The 19,278-nt window shown below is 49.9% G+C and overlaps 1 protein-coding gene across 1 annotated transcript in view; it reads right to left on the bottom strand.

Moving 5' to 3' along the window:
• The window catches only part of CDON (cell adhesion associated, oncogene regulated), a 54,978-nt gene that overhangs the window by 33,556 nt on the left and 2,144 nt on the right, over window positions 1–19,278 (bottom strand). The window contains exon 2 of the mRNA XM_030505570.1: window positions 2,622–2,758. Coding sequence (XP_030361430.1) covers window positions 2,622–2,697 — 76 coding nt within the window. The 5' untranslated portion in view covers window positions 2,698–2,758. The remainder of the gene's footprint in view (window positions 1–2,621; window positions 2,759–19,278) is intronic.

Genomic DNA, 19,278 nt, shown 5'->3' with positions numbered 1-19,278 from the left:
TTGCATGAACATGACGTAGGAAAGACCATGATGTGTGTTACAGCAACGCAAGTGTCGCCTTTTCTGCTGCAAGAGGAACTCATGACAGATTCCTGCTCTCCCTCAAACACCCAGGAGAGCTTCAAGAGTTAAACCCCATGAAAGGATAACACTCATAATCAGAATCACAGACTTGTTTGTGTTGGAAGGGACCTTAAAGCTCATCCAGTTCCAACCCCTGCCACGGGCAGGGACACCTTCCACGGGCAGGGACACCTTCCACTAGAGCAGGTTGCTCCAAGCCCCTGTGTCCAACCTGGCCTTGAACACTGCCAGGGATGGGGCAGCCACAGCTTCTCTGGGCACCCTGTGCCAGCGCCTCAGCACCCTCACAGGGAAGAGCTTCTGCCCAAGAGCTCATCTCAATCTCCCCTCTGGCAGGTTAAAGCCATTCCCCTTGTCCTGTCCCTACAGGCCCTTGCCCAAAGCCCCTCTCCAGGTTTCCTGGAGCCCCTTTAGGCACTGGAGCTGCTCTAAGGGCTCCCCTTCAGGAGCCTTCTCTTCTCCAGGCTGCCCCAGCCCAGCTCTCTCAGCCTGGCTCCAGAGCAGAGCTGCTCCAGCCCTCGCAGCAGCTCCGGGGCCTCCTCTGGGCTCACTCCAGCAGCTCCACGTCCCTCTGGTGCTGTTGCCCCAGAGCTGGATCAGGACTGCAGGGGGGGGTCTCCTCAGAGCACAGCAGAGGGGGAGAATCCCCTCTCTCAACTTGCTGGGAATGCACCCATTTGATTAAAGGAAGGTAGGTTTGGTGTACAAGAAGGGTGATACCCCCCCCAGGTGTGCACAAGGCAAAGACATCACTCTTGCTAGGGCACAATCTGCAATCCCATGGGATTTATATGGAGCGACACAGCACCCATCACCTGAAGCGATGAACAGGGACACGCAGCTGGAGCTGATCGGTCCCACATGAAGCGGGCCTGGACGTGACTTGTTTGATCCCAGGAATAGCAGCAGCCTGCCAGGTATTTCTGCAGCCCCGTCTCCCAGTCTGCAGAACCAATTAAAAATAGCAGGATGTGAAAAAAAGAAAAGCTGGATGAGCAGCAAAGGCTCTTGTTAATTCCAGATACATGGACTTCATCAGGAGGAGAATGATGGATTGGGCAGCATTATCTTTACCGAGTAAAGATGAACAGAAACAGGAAAAGCTGCTAATAAATAAAAGGTTCAGTCCCACAAAACTTGGTGCTGAGAATCCTTTTATTTGCCAGAAGAAAATTCCTGCTTGTTGGAGGAAATTTTTTTCCTCTCCTGGCCAACGAAACACTGGGAATCATTTCCATTTGTTTTCTATGGAATTCTCAGCTACAGATTTTGTATGAAGGGAGCAAAGGATTAACACCAGTAACTCCTATTTGGGTGGAAATAGAGGAGGAAAACGATTCCTGGTTTGTAAAGGAGCTGTGGAATTCCAGATAGTACAGGTCAAGAGGATATTAACTGACATCCAAGGGAGAAACAGTCCTCTCCTAGGTGGGGCCCTCAGCTCGTGCTTTTCTTCTCAAGTCAGTCCACCCCAGCTCTGGTTATGAGTTTCAGATGAGAAACTGCATTTTTAACAGAGCCATAAACTATCTGCATAGCCATGAAGTAAAACTGGAAATGGAAGTGTGGCTTCACTTAACAGAAAAGATGAAATCCACACAAATGGCATCCAAGTCATTCACGGGGCTCCAGATGTCCATTTTTAGCTTGTAATTAGAAAACTGGTTTTCCTCTCAGTTCATTTTGGATTTCCAGGGATGAGGAAGGCAGTGACCTTTGCAGTGTGCAACTGCTATGAAACTGCACCGTTACCCTCACCTCCAGCCCTGCCCTTGCTTGTGATAGCAACACTTGGTGCTCGGTGTCAAAGCTGGTAGCAGTGACCCTGCAGCTGGAATTTATCTGCCACGACTGCTTGAAAACTCAAATTTATCCCATTTGCTCCTAACGATTGGCTATGAAGTGCTAAAAGTAGTAAAAGCTTCTTTTTTGTGTGGTTAGGTTAAGACAAGCTGACTACACAGAGCAGATGTGTCAATTAAAACCATTCCTCTTCTTTTTTTAACCCACGAGCTGTTCCAACTGCAGCCACGCATCAGCGTTCCCGTTTCAAAGATCTCATTCCCCCTTTCCCCCTGCACATTTCCAGCCTCTCCCAGCCCCACGGGACCACGAGATGTGCTGTACGCAGCAGAATCGGTGTCCAGCGAAGTCCATGGAGATCCCAAAGAACAAACCTACGTAACTGGGAGTCTCCCACACTTGTTTGGAGCCAAGGTTTCAAAAGCAAGTTCATACATTCAGCTTAAGACTGTGTTTAAGTGCTTAAACTTCTCTGGTTGCCCAAAGATATTGTGACTGCCCCATCCCTGGCAGCGTTCAAGGCCAGGTTGGATGCTTGGAGCAACCTGCTCTAGTGGAAGGTGTCCCTGGATGAGGTTTAAGGTCCCTTCCAACCCATTCTATGCTTCTTAAAAGCAGATTATCAACAACACACATTGAAGTTGCCCACTTCGAATCACACTCCAAGTCGTTGCTCATCTCAAAGTATGGGCTCAACCTCCAAAACCCCCCAAGCTGGGGTGAGGAGACCTTACCTGAGCTCGCTGCAGAGACGATGCCCATGGCAGTGATGAAGAGCAGTGCCAGGAAGAGCCTAGGATCCGGATGCATAGCGCCAGATTACGGGAGTTGAAAGCAGGAAGCTCCAGACTAAGACGAGGCACCGAAACAGCTACAAAACAAACAGATGTCTACTGTAAGTTGCAGGAGTTCAGTCTTTTAACTTTCTTACAACAAAGTGTTTGGGGTTTCAAAAAAAAGCACAACCAGGAAACAGCCAATATTCTTTGCAATATAGAAACCATCTGTAAAAATGAGCCAGGAGTTGAACTTCACGAGGTTTCCAAGTGCTATTCTTAATATAAAGGGATTTTTCCACAGCTGGGTACGAGGCACCCACTCCAACCATAGTGCCTTGATAAATTAACACTACTTTCCACGCAGAGGAGCTGAAGCCCAAAGTAAACAGCTTATCTATTGCAGATAATATTGTTTGCAAACAATAACCATGGGGTCATCTATCACCAGCCTGGGCCTGGTTTGCAAGGGCTTATGAATTGACTCGTAATGGCTCTAAACCTGCCTCCTGAGACAGGTCACCTGCCTGCTGCTCCCAGGGTGCTTGACAGTCACACTGTGCCACAAAGATCACCAATCACAGAATCATAGAATGATTAGAGATGGAAAGGACCTTAAGATCATCTAGTTCCAACCCTCCTGCCATCCACAGTTACATCCCAAAGCAGTTCTGCTGGGCATCTCCATGGCTGCTCCAACAAGAGGTCAGTCTTTCCCTTGGCCATATCACACTTCAAACATAAGATCTCACTTTCATCACTAAAAAGTACAAACTAAACTATGAAACCCAAGAAGCTGTGGCTGCCCCATCCCTGGCAGTGTTCAAGGCCAGGTTGGACACAGGGGCTTGGAGCAACCTGCTCTAGTGGAAGGTGTCCCTGCCCATGGCAGGGGGTTGGAGCTGGATGAGCTTTAAGCTCCCTTCCAGCCCAAACCATTCCATGAATCTATGAAAATACAAAGTAAATCCTGACACCAGCAGCCTAACTCACGCGGGGTGAGTCTCAAAGCCTGCCTCTGACACTCAGAGTCTCCATCAAATGCTTCTCCTCCAAGAAAAACAATTAATCTGGGGCTGTTGTTCACTGAAATTTTCTATTTCCTTGCGCAACGCGGTGATGGATAAGATTTGGGTCCATTTAGCACAGTTACTTCATTTATCATTCCAGCCACGCAATTCCACTGCTGATAACACTCAACATGTATTTTAAACATCTCATCTATCAGACACGTACATAAACACGGATCCAACACACATACAAGACCTACAGAGTTCACTGGCAGCGTGCAGAAACAAGTGCAACAACACACATGCTTCAGAGAAACAATTCCCAGTTTATGGGAATGGCAGAGCCATTTGCTTTCCAGGAAGCTGGATCCAGAGCATACCAACAGCAAAGTTATTTCTATGGTTTATTTAAAAATCACAGTACTTTATCATCGGGATGTCACTGTAAAATACATACGCAATAAAAGCATTTGGAAAAGATTCCAGTAAGAATGAAGGAATGGTTTGGGCTCGAAGGGACCTTAAAGCTCATCCAGCTCCACCCCCCTGCCACAGGCAGGGACACCTTCCACTAGAGCAGGTTGCTCCAACCCCTGTGTCCAACCTGGCCTTGAACACTGCCAGGGATGGGGCAGCCACAGCTTCTCTGGGCACCCTGTGCCAGCGCCTCAGCACCCTCACAGGGAAGAGCTTCTGCCTCAGAGCTCATCTCCATCACTCTGTCTTTCAGAGAGCTATTTGCTCACTGCTGCTTCTCCCCGCTCACAATGACAGCTCGAGGAGCTGCAAGAGCCGCTGCCGAGCTGTGTTGTGGTCAGAGGCAGATGGCAGAAGGGCTCAGCTGTGCAGAACAGGCTTTGGTTTATTTGAGTTCTCGCTCGGTTCAAGGCCAGCGGAGCCTCTCCACCGGCGAGCGCTGGGGACAGAGTAAACACCAGGAGAAGTTGTTAACATCAAACACTTTGCTCAAGAGGGGTGGGGGCAATGTTGCTTTCCGCCAAATCTTCCCTCCACTATTTATTTATGAAAAGCAATGAAACGTATATTTGAGGTCAACTTTAACCCCGGCACATGGAGCTACCGGGTTCCTTTGCAGCTGTCTTTCAAACAAGGCCAGCTCATTATCTTTAACTAAACTTTATCTTTGGAGATCTCCTTTATCCAGTCTCTGATTTCCCTCTGTTTATCTTTCTCTTTACATGTTCCTGGCTGCCAGTGTCAACAGCTACTCCTCTTTTGACCTACCAGCTTGGCTTTTGCCGGCTTGTGGAGCGGGAAGATCAGCTGGAGAGCAGCAAGCACACAAAGCAAGCCACAGAGAGCAAAGTTCTTTGACTGGAGGGAAGGGAAGAGAAGATATTCCGCTGGATTGGAGTCACATTGTTCAGCAACACCACTCGGGCAGCCAAAGGAAGTTGCTCCAACACCCACTAGTGAAGGGATAGCAGAAACCTCTGTTCACTGGTAGATACAGGAACACAGAGGGAAGGTGAGATCCAACATGCAACACACAAGTATTTGATGCTTTCTTCTTCTTCTGCAGATGGTGTCACTACAGAAGCCCCTTGGTAGGTACAAGAGCTCATAGTTTTGGGATCTTCAGAAACTCAGTGGAGAAACTTTGCCTCTTTAATAGCATAACACACATCTAAGTGTTAAAAGGCCTCAGGGATGGAAAACCAGGACTTTCCCTTTGGCCATCATCTCGATAACCCCATAGCAGGCGGATTGGAACCAGATGAGCTTTAAGGTCCCTTCCAACCCAAACCAGCCTGTGATTCCCCGAAATTCCCATCTTTACAGCAAGCCTCAGTCACTGGGGACCGACTGGGAATGGAAAGAGGAGCACTCTGGTTAGCTATGGCTCCATGAAGTGTCTCAAACTCCAAGGTGAGCTCACCCAGGAAGAACTCTGCCCACTCTTCCTCGCTTGAGGATGGATCTCCACCACTGGTGGGTCAAATAGGCAAAGCTGTTTTGAAGTGTCACGGAGGAAAGGGGCTATTTCTGAGCCTTTTAAAATAAACCAGTAGTACCAGGAGTTATTCATATACATAAGAATAATATTCAAGGTTGAATAGACATAGACATGGGTTTTGTGGATCAAGGAAAGAGTCTCCAGACCACAGTGCCACAGGCATGGCAGACGCCCGTATTTTTCCTACTTCCACCAAGACATCTTCATCTAAAGCCATCTTCCATTTAATTACACCCAGTGACCTCATTGTCAGCTCTAAAGCCACTTGTTGCTTATGGATCAAGGGAAACGAGGAAGATAACTGACTTGTGTCCAGAGGAGGAGTCATCCCGACCATTCCAATGGATGCCCACCCCTCGGAAGCACTCCAGAAACATGTACCTGGTACTTCTGGAGATCACTGGGAAGACGGAGTACTTCTGAAGATGACAAGATTCTGGTTGTGCAGCTCATTTGTCACAGACCCTTTTCAAAAGGGAGCCGAACAGCCGTGGGGACATGCCCACCAGGTCACAATTTCAGCCCTGTGACCTTTGGGATGCCATCCCAAATAAACCACAGCGCTAACTCCACATGGAGGGGAAGGGCATGGCTTAGTTAGTCCCTGCCCTGCTTATTTACCAGACCACAAACTTCTCATCCCCACCCTTGAGGGGAGAGTCACTACTAAAAAGAACATTATCTCATACCCTGTTTTTCGGTTGGTTTTCCTCCTTTTCCTGGTACTTTCCGTTCCCTCTGCTTCAGCTCCATGAATCATCCTCCTGCCATCTCAGACCAGCAGCAGGACAATGTGAGAGCAGCCACCAGAGCTATTCAACCACCATCCCTCCTCAACCTAACTCCTGCTCCATCGATCCCCTCCAAACCCTATCAGCCCCCCAGCAGGCTGCAGCTAAAGGAGGGAAGGGTTTCAAAGGCACCAGGTCCTATAAATGCCGGAGCAAGTGGAGGAGGAGGAGGAAGGAAACGGCCTGCTTGGGAACAGAGGGAGTTATTCAGGTTGCCCACTCCACCTCCAGGAGCTGACAGCCTTCTCCAAGAAGCCCTAGGAAAAAGGGAGAGCGCTGTGGCTTCAGGGGTAGCACTGCTCACCGGCTGCGGTTCCCACTTGGAGTAAAATCACTCTGGATACTGAAGAAATCACAGTTTCCCTCAACGCAGCAACTCAGAATCAATGAATCGCACCTCACTTTATAACCCTATATGCGATTTAACAGCAAAGCACAATAAGTTGGGTCATTTATTACAGAATCCCCAAGAAAAATCTCATTTTAACTTGCTCCCCAAGAGCGTTTCCGTCAGGACAACAAAAATCCCTGATTTTCAAACTTGGAGCAAACCCCCCCCAGAATTAACTAACCCCCTCAGTGGGAGCAAGCAGAGTTAGATCATTAAATCTCACACCGAGACACCTTCAGAAAAAAAAAAGGTATTGAAGCCTGTGGCATTCCAAGAGAAAGCAATCAGACATTCCTGCAGCTCGGCTCCTCAGTGATCTCCGAAGCCTTTGATCACTGACTGTCTTCATGCTGTCCTCCTGGGGTCTGGCAAAATGAGTGTAACAGCTGGCATATAGACTTCATTAGCTTGCTGTGCCGACAGCATCCCAGGGTTATTCCTGGCTTTTCTGGGAGCTGGGAAAGCCCTGAAGCCATCCTGAGCGATGCAAACCGAACAGAACCACACCGAACTTGTACCTACCGCTCCTCAAGATGTGCTGAAACGCACCAAGGATGGAGTTTGAGTGCCAACAGCAGGTCTGAGGTGGCAAAAGGCAACCGGGGCTGCCGAAGCCTCATTTTTATGAATGCTTAATGACCACTCAATCATTAACATCAAGCTTTAAGAAGCAAATGCAGCACCTACAGTGTTCATTACCCTCCCCCTCCCCTCTTTTCAGGGGCTCAATCGAGCCAGTCAAGCGTGCAAACCGATCCTGTCGCCAGCAAAAGCATTTCCTTTCACTGTGGTCAGCCAAAAGCAGGGGAAGAAAATGGAAGTGACTTGGAGTTATGGCACCAAAAAGGCCAGACAAGCAAGGAAATAATCAACTCCACATGAGCCACTTCTAGCCCATCACAATGAAAAGGGCCTACGACTAACCCCAGGAAAGGTCAGCGGGACTATGGGGGTCAGAAGCTGGAAAAGGCAATAGCGAGCAGCTGCCAGCTGCAATAAGAATCAATGTGTTCCTAATTACGCTGCCAAGAGAGGGCTGGAGCACGAGAAAAGCCCGGCTGCAACCACAGCTTGGGCAAAGGAAAAGGGGAAAAGCATTCAAGTGCTCCTGGTTTACTCTTCCCGAGCTCCAGGACTGCAGTCGCTGTGTTACTAAATGACAGGAAGCCAGCGATGGAGATAAGGAGCGTTTTGGGCTTGTTGCCTTTTCTTTCTATTAAATACCATCATGAAGCACTTGGATTGGAGTTATGGCATCACAAAAGGCAGGGTTGTGTGAGTGCAAGTAATAAAGTTATGTACTTCAAAGGGATTTTGTGGGTGCTTTTGGAGAACAGCCCTAGCAGTCCTGCAAGACTTATTTTCTGTATCCTAAAGGAATCCAAAAGGGAAAACCCCACAAAACCCAGTTTGCTGACAGTGACCCTATAAACCAAGTGTGAAAGACATAAACAGGTCAGGGTGCAGTGAAACCTTCTCAAAGGCATCTACAGAAACACCCCAAATGTAGCTGTTAAATGCCTTTCCAAGAAAAGGCACCTTTGATGTTATGTTCCTATTTATTTATTGCATTTCAAATGAAAGGACACTCTCTAGATCCTTATCCTAACAACTGGAAGGACAGAAATCAGCTGCACAACTGGAATTTCATTAACACCTCCAAATCCCTGTCAGTCCCACGCCTGGCCCCCAAACCCCTCAGTGCCAACCCAGCATCCAAGTGCTTCCTATGGGTATTCCCACTTGATTTTTACACCTTTTAGGTAACACGCATTTTTAGAAGCAGCCTTTTACAAGCATCCATGAAACTTTGTGCTTCCTCCATCCCATGAATCAGTGATGAATCCCAAGAGTGATTTTGGGGGCTAAAACACCTTATTTGGGGGCACAGTGGCTTGGAATGGCACAGTATTGCTGCCAAAACAGAGACTATTTAGTTGGGGTGGCAGATGGCAGGGAAACCAAACGAGACAGTGACCGAGCCCCTCCAAGGATGTGGGACCTCAAGTCCTGATGCCTTCCATAAAAATATCACATATCTTTTTCCAAAGCTCTAAAACATCCTAAATAACATCAGTATTTACTCCAATTCCCCTACAGGTAAGGCCCAGCCTCACAGGAATAAGGTGACACAAGATAATATTAAGCAACTGAGGGGAAAAAGAGAAGCACTGCCCTAAGAACATGAGCAGAAGTTGGCCTGCCTTGGGATGGAGCAGCAGATCTGATGCTTATCCGGTCCCTGGATCTTTCTCTGTTGCTGTCAGGCCTGGAAAGCCTCATGGCTGGTATCAGCTGTTGGCCTCTGATCAAAGTTTAGCTTTCCATTAATCCTTTGAGTTATAAGTGAGGCTGATAGGGAATTCTTTTTTTTCAGGAGACAGTTAAGATTACTCAGATACTTCATTTGCACTCCAATATTTCACAAATACCTTGACTTTAAAACCTCGGTCCTGGCGTACATATGGTCTTGATAGAGGAGCGTATGCTTTGGCATGGAAAACTGGATTTGTGAGCTGAGGGAAGGGAATTTAACAGTTTGTGCACTGTGCCTCTGCAGCACGCAGCTGAAAACATTCCCAAGTCCCAGAGACCTGGGGTTTCCATCCTGCTCTACCAGAGACAGGCATCAGGGAGAAAATAAATCATCACAGAAGCCACTTTCTCGCCCACAAACAGGCAGCACAATTAGGTTAATTTTATTATTAACTTGGGGAAAAAAAGCTGAGACAGTCCCCCTGCTGCCAGGCTAATGAAGAGGGTTTGCTTGCTGACTCCTCTAGCCTCGGGGGAAGAACAAGAACAGAGCATTAGCCTAAGACACACTTCTGCTGGGCTGCAATTATGCTTAAATACCAAAATGAGGGCTTTTAGACCCCAAGGGAGCTGAAGGTATCATTAGTCCATCAGTTTCATCACAGCAACTACAGACCAAATACATCAGAAATTATCAGCCTGAGCTCTTCCAGCCCCCCCAGCCCTCACCCCTTCCTGGCAAAGCACTACTTTGCCTTAATATTCCCATTTTTACCCTCATCTAGAGCTCAACACGCGCACCGGTGACAGCCCTGCTCACCTTCAACCACGTCTCCAAGGGTCCAAACACCCCTTCTCACTCCTTCGTGCAGGGCTGGCTGATCCTCGGAGCGAGGCAGTTGGGTTCTGTTTCCAACCGAGTGATTTCTACCAAGAATTGAGGTTTCCCAACCAGTTTAAGGCAACTTAAAGACAGGCTGCTGCCGAGGAGGGCAGCAACACCTTCCTTCAGGACCTGGCTTGCATCCTCCTATCTGCACCAAGGATCCTGCAGCCACTGAGTGAGTCAGATGTGCTGGCAGATCCCACTGGAAGCGCAGCCAAGGAAAAATGAGGTTGAGTTTTCACCTGGATAGGGGAGCAGCACAGCCTCAGAGAGCAAGCCCAAAGGAGGGGCTAGGAATGGACATCCGTGCAAAGGAAAATTGCACCCTAACAGCATGGGGCGTCAGGTCAACCCATGAAGCACCACCCCAGTGTTGTGAATAAACCCTGGACTGCAAGAACATGGGCAGAGACGAGTTAAAACCAGGCAAAACCCAGCCCCAAGTGAGACATGCTCGTGTCTCCAGTGAGAGGGGGACACGCTGTGCTCACAAGCCCCAGTGCAGGTGCACAGGCCATGGCAAGCTTCAGCAATGCCTCAGGGGTGTCTTTTCCCCTCCAAAAAGTTTGCGTTTTGCACGTCAAGGACGATCACCCGTGATTATAACCTGTGATTATAACCCTCCTATGGTTCCTACAGCCTCAATAGAGCACGAGTATAGAAAGGACCATTAAGAACGATGTGGAGCTGTTGGAGCAAGTCCAGAGGAGGCCACGGAGCTGCTGCGAGGGCTGGAGCAGCTCTGCTCTGGAGCCAGGCTGAGAGAGCTGGGCTGGGGCAGCCTGGAGAAGAGAAGGCTCCTGAAGGGGAGACCTTAGAGCAGCTCCAGTGCCTAAAGGGGCTCCAGGAAACCTGGAGAGGTGCTTTGGGCAAGGGATGCAGGGACAGGACAAGGGGGAATGCTTTAAGGAAGAGCTTTAAGGTCTCTTCCACCACAAACTATTCCATGATTCTATGATCCTATAACTAGAACCACCAGCTCGCTCTGATCATCAGAAAAACCAGTCAGACTCTGGGACAAAGGAGCTTGTGCCCACAGACACTGCCTGCAGGTCCTCTCCCATGCCTGGTAGGTTTTGAGGTGAGAGATGGTTGATGGCAAAAACAGAAAGCATGCGAGAGGACAGCGAGCTCATTCCCAGGATGATTCCAGATGAACACTGACGCCTCGTCCCTTGGGAGCCTCAAGCAAGCAACAGCCCTAAAAAATGCAGGGAAATGGGTTCTTTGAGCTGCTTTCCCCCCATGTCCAACTCAGTCTGTTGCAACTTGCAGGATCCATGCTGCCCGCGATCCCTTAAAGGGAAGCACAACCATTAAATCCACACCTGCAGCCAGAATTTATAGCAACCTCATCTACTGCTGTCTTACATCATGGGCAATTAGGAGCCTGTGAACTCATGGCTGCAGGATATGGGAGGCGCGCTGGAACCGGAGAGCAGAGCCCGTGCGTTACAGCACAGTTGTTAGTCACCCTTTGGAATTCTCTGTGCTGTGAAGGGCTGAAACCTGCACAAAACGGAGCAACAGATCCATTTTGACTCTGGTTCCTGAACAAAAGTGCTGTCCTCCACTTGGGATTGCTGCTTCCCTTCCTTTTACAGCAGCCCATGCGCTGCCACACACGATGCCAACACACGCTGCTGCTGAAGCCGGTCTCCAGGGTAGACCTCTAGGGAAGGAATCCTGACACAGCGGAGGATATTCCTCCAGGAAAACCACCCCTTAGCCTCAGGCCCAGATAAAAGCTGCCTCAACGCAGCAGCGAGGCAGGAGCAAATAATGAGCAAGTCGTGTTGGTCAGGCCAGGTTTGCTCCAACAAACTGACCTGGCTCCCACGCGAGGAGAGGGGAGCTTGGGTTGGATTTGCTCAGTGGCGTCGCGCAACTGAGCCCCATCCCATCTCCTTCGTCGTGCCAGTGGAGCGTGGATCCAGGGGAAGGAGGAAGCAGTGATGGTGGAGCTGTAGCCTGAGGGTTTGGGTTCTCCAGCTCTGCTGCTCTGCCTGCTGCAGTTGAGTTCTGCACCGCTGCATTCCTGCTAAAAGCAGGGACCCCAGCCTGGAGCATCCGGGCTGTACCGGGGCCGGCAATGTCAAACAGCAGGAGTTTGTGAGTCAGAGCCCTAAATCTCCTGCTGGGAATGGGGGGAACAGCAGCTGTTACCAGCAGAACCAGTTCAAACACGAGTGACTGATAGGAAAGCAGTCAAGTTTCATTACGGGCACCGGGGAGACTTTTCCATCAGGATAACCTGCCCACGACCTGCTCTCACTTGCACAGACACATCCCGCTCCGCTGAATGGGATTGCTGTTCCGATGGCCAACAGCAGACTGGTGATCCCAGGCAACCCCTTCCCAAAGGGAACAGGGACAGCACTGCTGTGGCTTCAGGATGCAGGGAGAAGGTTCGAGACTCCTTGCAGCACATCAGCTCCCCTGCAAGACGTTAATGCCGAGCTCAGCAACACGCAGGGGCCCTGCGAAGATAACCGGGATTGATTCCATCCCACGTTAGCATCCATCAGATAGGAAGAAAAACAAGATGAAGCAGCACCACGGCATTCGTCTTCATTTAAACTTGGCAAAGCAAGCACATGTTTCTTTTCTTTGCTGGCTTCTCTTTGTGTTTTTTAAAGCAATCCCAGACTTAGCCAGAGAAAGGTGCCTGGACTTTTTAATATCAGGGGATGAGAAGGGACAACACTTGTCCGCTTGCCAGGCCCCAGATAAGTCGGGAATGCTGGGGTTGAGCAGGCCAGCATCTGCCTCCCACAACATACACACTTCCAGAGGGAAAATAAACAGCTTCACACCTTTGGCTCGGAGAAGGACCTCAGCTTCTCTTAAGTCCTCAACCTGCAGCCTCTCCACTCAAGGAAGAGGGGTCGGGAGGGTGAAGGTTATTTGCAGTTCCCTTATTCCAACCTGAAGGATAAAGCTGGAAACTTTCAGGCTCCCATCATGCTGGGTAGCTGGATTAGGGTCTTCACTAGAGCCCATTGGATCTGGTGTTGCCACAGTGTGTTTTACCATAACCACTAAGACTTAGTTTGGATATATGTGTCCATAACACAACTGGATACACACGTCAGCGATGGCAAATGCACTGACTGGAAAACCAGACCCATTTTTAAGTGCTCTGCTCCAAAGAGCTCGATTTAATGCTACCCCCCCATCTGGGATCTGCTCTGACAACGATTCTCAGAGCTGAACAGGCTCAAGCGACACAACTGCACCAACTTCAGGATCCACGACCCGGCTGAGACTCCTCTCTGGTTGATCCCGACTCGCACAGCAATCTGCACCCCTAAAACGCCTCACCCTGGATAGCTGGATTAAAATGCTCTCATTAAACTTGATATTTCAACATATTTTAGAGAGTTTTGATAACAACATTTCTGATTACATCCGTTGCCAGTTTCCTTCTACACCCTGACAAAGATTTAAAGTGTACATTCCTATTTCATTCTGCAACCAAGATTAGTGGCAGGAACAGAAAACATCTTCTGTTCCAAACCCCCTCGGGGTTTTCCTCCTTAGCTTGTGTTTTCTTAGAGGAGACTCAGCTCCCCATCAAGCTCTGATACACTGTCACTGCCGAGTATTTAGGCAACACCAAAAGGCACCTTCTGAAAGGGCTCTTGAGAAACAAAGATACTTCCTGAAGCTATTGTGGACGTGAAACAGCTCCTCAGAAGTCACAGCCCTCAGCAAGCTTTATGAAAATCCGAGCCTACGCTGGAGTGTAGCCATAATTCGGGAATGGTTGTGAACTCTTACCGTTGGGAATGGGGGAACAAAGGAAAACCACATGCTATTGTTGAGTTTGACTCCACAATACACTTCATCTACATGGAGTTGGAACATTACGCAGCAAAACTCTTCAGCTACCCGAAGTTACACGCAGGCAGCACCAGTAAAACCCATTCCTAAAGGGAAAAACGCCGTCTGGAAGGTCTTGTCTTTGCCCCACACCAGACAGGAATTCTCCAACACGGCTGAAAGCTGTCCCTCGCACTTCCAAACCCCATCCCAAGTGGATCGGATCAGTGTGAGGACACCAGCTCTCACGAAACAAGGGAAGCCAAAGCTGATTGGCTTCAGCAACTTGACCTTGAGCTATCAGAGCTTTTCCCAGTGAGGCTGCAACAGGATCAGGGTCCTGAGCAGAGGGAAGAGGCACCCAGACAGCCAACGCCATCGCAGCTCACAGCCTCCTCGAGCCTGTCAACAGGACCTACCCTCGACGTGTTCCAAGATGCTAAAGCGACACGAAATGCTTAAGAGCTGCCAAAGAGTTATTCCAGCATATCCATAGGGATGATAACAGATTTAGCTCCGTGAATTCCATTGCTAAAGTTGTGCAACTCCCTCCCCAGCCTCCCATCCTGCTGGATGTGCACTAATGAGGGCGACCCACGTGTTAGTGGGGAAGATCTTCGCTGTGTGGCTCCAGAACAGCCCCAACCAGCTCAAAAGGCTGTGGATCCATCCATAGAACAGTTTGGGTTGGAAGGGACCTTAAAGCTCATTCAGTTCCAACCCCCTGCCACAGGCAGGGACACCTTCCACTAGAGCAGGTTGCTCCAAGCCCCTGTGTCCAACCTGGTCTTGAACACTTCCAAGGATGGGTATGGGATGGGCAGATGGGCAGATCTACCCAGATGCAACTAAAGAACCATCTCCCTAAACATCTTATTTCTACTCCTGAGCTGCCCAATGCCATCGCCTTGTCCCAAACAACTTCATTCCCCTATCTTCCATTTTCAAGCTTCCACAGACATTTTCCCTGGACACAGAGCATGCTGCTTTGTATTGGGGGACAGTCATCACCCCTAAAGACCAGAGCAGTGCAATCTCACCCCCTCGGCAGTGCCAACACTTCTATAACTAGGGTAAGGAGTACGTGCAGACACTGATGTCATGACCAGACGGGTGATGTCATGTCCAGAGCCCATGGGCATGTTCTCTCCAACCCAAACCTCCCCCCAGGTCGGTGGGGCTGCGGTTCATCTCCTCATCCTGGGAGCAGAGCCTCTGGCACAGCCCCATCCCCATCCCTACTGCGGACGCGGGCTGAATGAAACGGTGAAGACAGACGCTTTCAGGAGAGGCATCCACGTATTAAACAAATCACCTGCTTGGAGCCCTGGCTCCTACTTGTTCTTGGTTATATTATTCACTCAAGAGTGGATTAATCCATCACTGCAAAGGAATCTCCTGATCTCAGAGATAAAGGCAGCAAGTCGTGCACGGACTCTCCGCAGATCCTCCTGGAAATCGCCGGCCTCTCTCATACCCTTATTTGGGCTGATCTATCAGCTCTTCACAAACAAGAGGCAAAAAAAGGGAAATTAAAAACTGAAAGAATACCACCTGGGTGCGGTGATTTGACTTGGGAAAACTTAGACTGGATCAACCTGGAAACAAGCAGGGGATTTCAACCGGGAAGAATCATCTTTGGTTTGATTCAGAGAGGGCCACATTACCTGTCCTCTGTCCTTCCAGGCAGGAGAAGAACAGGCACTGGGGGGTTTTGCCATGCAAAAACAACAGGATTTCTCTTAAGCTTCTTTAGAGCGAGGCCTGTTAGCCAGATAAATGGTTTGTTTTACTCAGTGAGGACTGGGAAAGGAACCCCACAGTACATTCCCCTTGCAAGGAACAAGAGCTAGAGCAGACACAAGGTCCCTACACAACCCACAGCAAAACATCCCCAAAATGCACACCAGTGGTGCCCAGCTCCTTTCCCAACGAGGGGCTGCTTGTGGCACAAACCTTTCCCCCTTTGCCTTGTGTTCTTTGGTGCTTTACAGGTTCCCTGCGAGGAAAACCACGGGCTGCCAGGCGGCAGGCTCCGCACGACTGCGACGTAGGAAACAGTAAACCCAGCTTTGAATTAAACAAATAAGGCTCAACCACTCGGTTCATTATCAGATACAATGGTTGAAAGTCTGCGGGGAAAACTAAACAGCAAAAGGCAGAGTATAAATCAAAGGCAGGATCAGGCAGACAGGTGAGGCCGAGGGCGCGGTTTCACCTTACGAAGCCGAAGAGCGATGGGCTCCTTCTCCCAGCTCCAAAAGTATTCCAGCCGAACCGGCCCATCCATCAGGGGATTATTCCCACACCCCCCACACACTGCTTGAGTGAGCTGCACTGGTTGCATCGCGCATCTTGGGGATGAAGGGGGCCCAGCCAGCCCCCCGCCTCCCCAAGGCAAGCGGCTCTTGACTCAGCGGCAGCATCCAAGCACGGGTTTAGGAGACAGCAAAGCCAATTAAGAGCTGGCTGCTGCCCAAAGGGGCCGGCCCCACATCCCCCTGCACCCCTCCAGCCCCCCGAGGCCTCCCCACTCATCAGAGTGGAAGATTTAGCAGCTCTGGAACTGCAGGGCAAGATCCAGCCCAAAGTGTGGGGCTCGCTGGAGTCGCTCCCCCGCGGCTCCTGTGCCGCTGGATTCCCACAGCGGGGAAGAGGCAGGAATGTACCTGCCACCTCCTGCAGCAGCGAGTCCTCCAACAGAGCTGTAATGTGAAACTGTGCCCAAGGAGCTGGAGAGGGGGGAGAGAAGGGGAAACATCGAGTCCCACCTGGCTGGAAGAGCTCCGAGACATCTCCTCGGTATGGGAAATGGGAAAACAACCCACCTTGCGTGATTATTTTCCCTCCTGTTGAAAGACAGAAGGTATTTCTCGCATCGAGAAGGGGCTTAATGGAAAAGGCAGGTGGTCTGGATGCACAATCTCAATCCCGAGTAGGGCTGAACACGCAGTTTACCCTACAGTGATAACTGTCACCGGAGAATCCTCATCCACACCGCAGAGGGAGAAGCGAGAAGTGGAAAACTACAACACACGCAGCCCTGGAAGCTGTACTGAGCCATCTACCAAGGCACTTACTGGATGAACACTCAACTGCAAAGGAAATACATATATACACACAGAGGAAATGATCCAGGATAAAAATTCTTGGGACAGGGTAGCTAAAGGAATAGAGCAAAGAGGTTTATGCTGTATTTGTCAATGACAAACATTGTCCTGGAGCAAATGACGTGGGAAAAGGGGGGACACAACACCAGGGCTCGCCACCTGGAGAGTGGTTAAGCTGGTAGGAAAGGGAATATTCCTGGAGAACAGGTCAGCTCATCTGCTAACAAACTGCATAAAACCAGCAAGAAACATGGACAGAGAACACGGTTTGGTCCCCATGTGCCAGCTTTAAGAGTCAGGATTGCAAGACAAGCTGGGAATTCCCATTTGCAAAGGAAGTTTGACCAATTCCATCTGATACAAGGTTTAAAGCCTTTAACAAGACTTTAAGCTCCATAAGCCAGCATTTTGGATCAGTCTCACCCCCGTTACAGGCAGGAATCAGCTCAGAAGCTCCCCGGCCCACTGAAACAGTGAGGAAAACCAGAAAACTGAAGGAAAAGCCACTGCAGACGTGGAAAGCAGTGTTGACTCAGCTGAGGGAGCCACAGAGCGTAAGCAAAGCAGGAGAGAAACCCTGACTCTACGCAGAAAGGTCAAGTTTATAGTATCAGGTAATTCATACGGATGAGGTGTTGCCTAGCAGAAGGTGTTCGGCTGGTTTCCGAGCAGCCGATTAGAGCGATTCCATATAAAACATTACCTGGAATACCACATCTCTACAGGTCTGTGGGTCTCAGGGCTTCTGGTACCAAACCAAAGGTTTCCGAGCCTCACTGGAGCCACGTTCACCACCAGATTCACCACCTTTGCATGGGGTTTTACATACATTTGTGTGCCACCACAACCATGAGGGACTGGAGCATTGCATTAAAACCCCTCAAGATCCACATCTGTGGGCATGGAAGGAAGGAATCAGAGTATCAACCAGGTTGGAAAAGACCTTTAAGATCATCAAGTCCAATCATTCCCCAGCACTGCCAAGGCCACCACTAACCCATGTCACTGAGGGGCTTGTCTACATGGTTTGTGAACACTTCCAGGGATGGTGATTCCACAACTGCCCTGTGCAGCCTGTTCCAATGCCTGAGCACCCTTTGGGGAAGGAATTGTTCCTCATCTCCATCTAAACCTGCCCTGGTGCAGCTTGAGGCTGTTTCCTCTTGTCCCATCCCTTGTTCCTTGGGAGCAGAGACCAGCCCCCTCCTGGCTCCATCCTCCTGTCAGGCAGTTGCAGAGAGCGATAAGGTCCCCCCTGAGCCTTCTCTTCTCCAGACTAAACCCCCCCAGGGCCCTCAGCCGTTCCTCATCACACTTGTGCTCCAGGCCCTGCACCAGCTCCGGTGCCCTTCTCTGGCCCCGCTCCAGCACCTCAATGTCTCTCTTGTAGTGAGGGACCCAGAACTGACACAGGATTCGAGGTGCAGCCTCACCAGTGTCCAGCACAGGAGGAAAGATGTGGAGCAGAAGGTTCTTCCAGGCTGAAAGACCTGGCAAATGGAGATGCCATAAAGGAGCTCTTGGAAAAAATGGGTTCACACACACCAACTACCATGTGAAGAGAAGCAGCAGAAGGTGCTGCTCAACTGCACCGTGCAATCCACATGTTTGCATCAAGCACCGCTTTAGAAACCAGCTTCATCCCCTATATCATTTAACCAGCCCATGCTTCCCTGCCCATCTTTTTGGCACCAGGTGTTATCTGAAGCAACCACCAAATTCATTGTGTGCTATTGGTCCGACCAAGGCAAAACTGAGCTGCTGGGGGATGGCCGAGGAGGATTTATGAGATGCTGAGCTCCAGCACGGCCGCACGCGCACACAAGCGAGTCGATGGCGTTGCTTCACAATTTCCACATCTGCAGAAGCAGCCTCTAAACCGAGCCAGTGTATTTTTAAGCCCTGACAGTTAAAATCCTCCAGTGACATCACCTGAAGTCGGAGCACAGCTGCCTTATTCCTTTGGCACGCCAGCCAGCCAAAGTAAGCACAAGCCTCGGTTTATGGGCTTGCAGCACACCTTGAGATAATGAAAGCGCTGGTGGGATCTGTCCCCCCCCGGCCTCTCCTTACGTGTGGTTTTTCTTTTTCCTCCTCGATTTTGGGGTAAGAAACACAAAGTTTAGCACCGGTGGAGCCCAGCCTGGCTGCCCAGCAGAGGGAGCGCGCAGGGGACCTGGCCCAAACACCACAAAGGGCTAGTAGGCAAAAAACCAAGAGCACCAGCAGAGCTGGTGTCCCACCAAGCGCTTGGAAAAGGATGGAAAATCACCAAAATTCCACGAGGGATGGCAAAAAACACCCCCCTCAAGCTGTTTTCCACGGGGTATTGGGGCTCATCTGCACTTCACCTTGCTGGGACACGGCT

Source organism: Strigops habroptila, chromosome 17 (genome assembly GCF_004027225.2).
Source record: "Strigops habroptila isolate Jane chromosome 17, bStrHab1.2.pri, whole genome shotgun sequence".
NCBI lineage: Eukaryota > Metazoa > Chordata > Aves > Psittaciformes > Psittacidae > Strigops > Strigops habroptila.
This window is presented reverse-complemented; position numbering and strand designations above follow the sequence as displayed.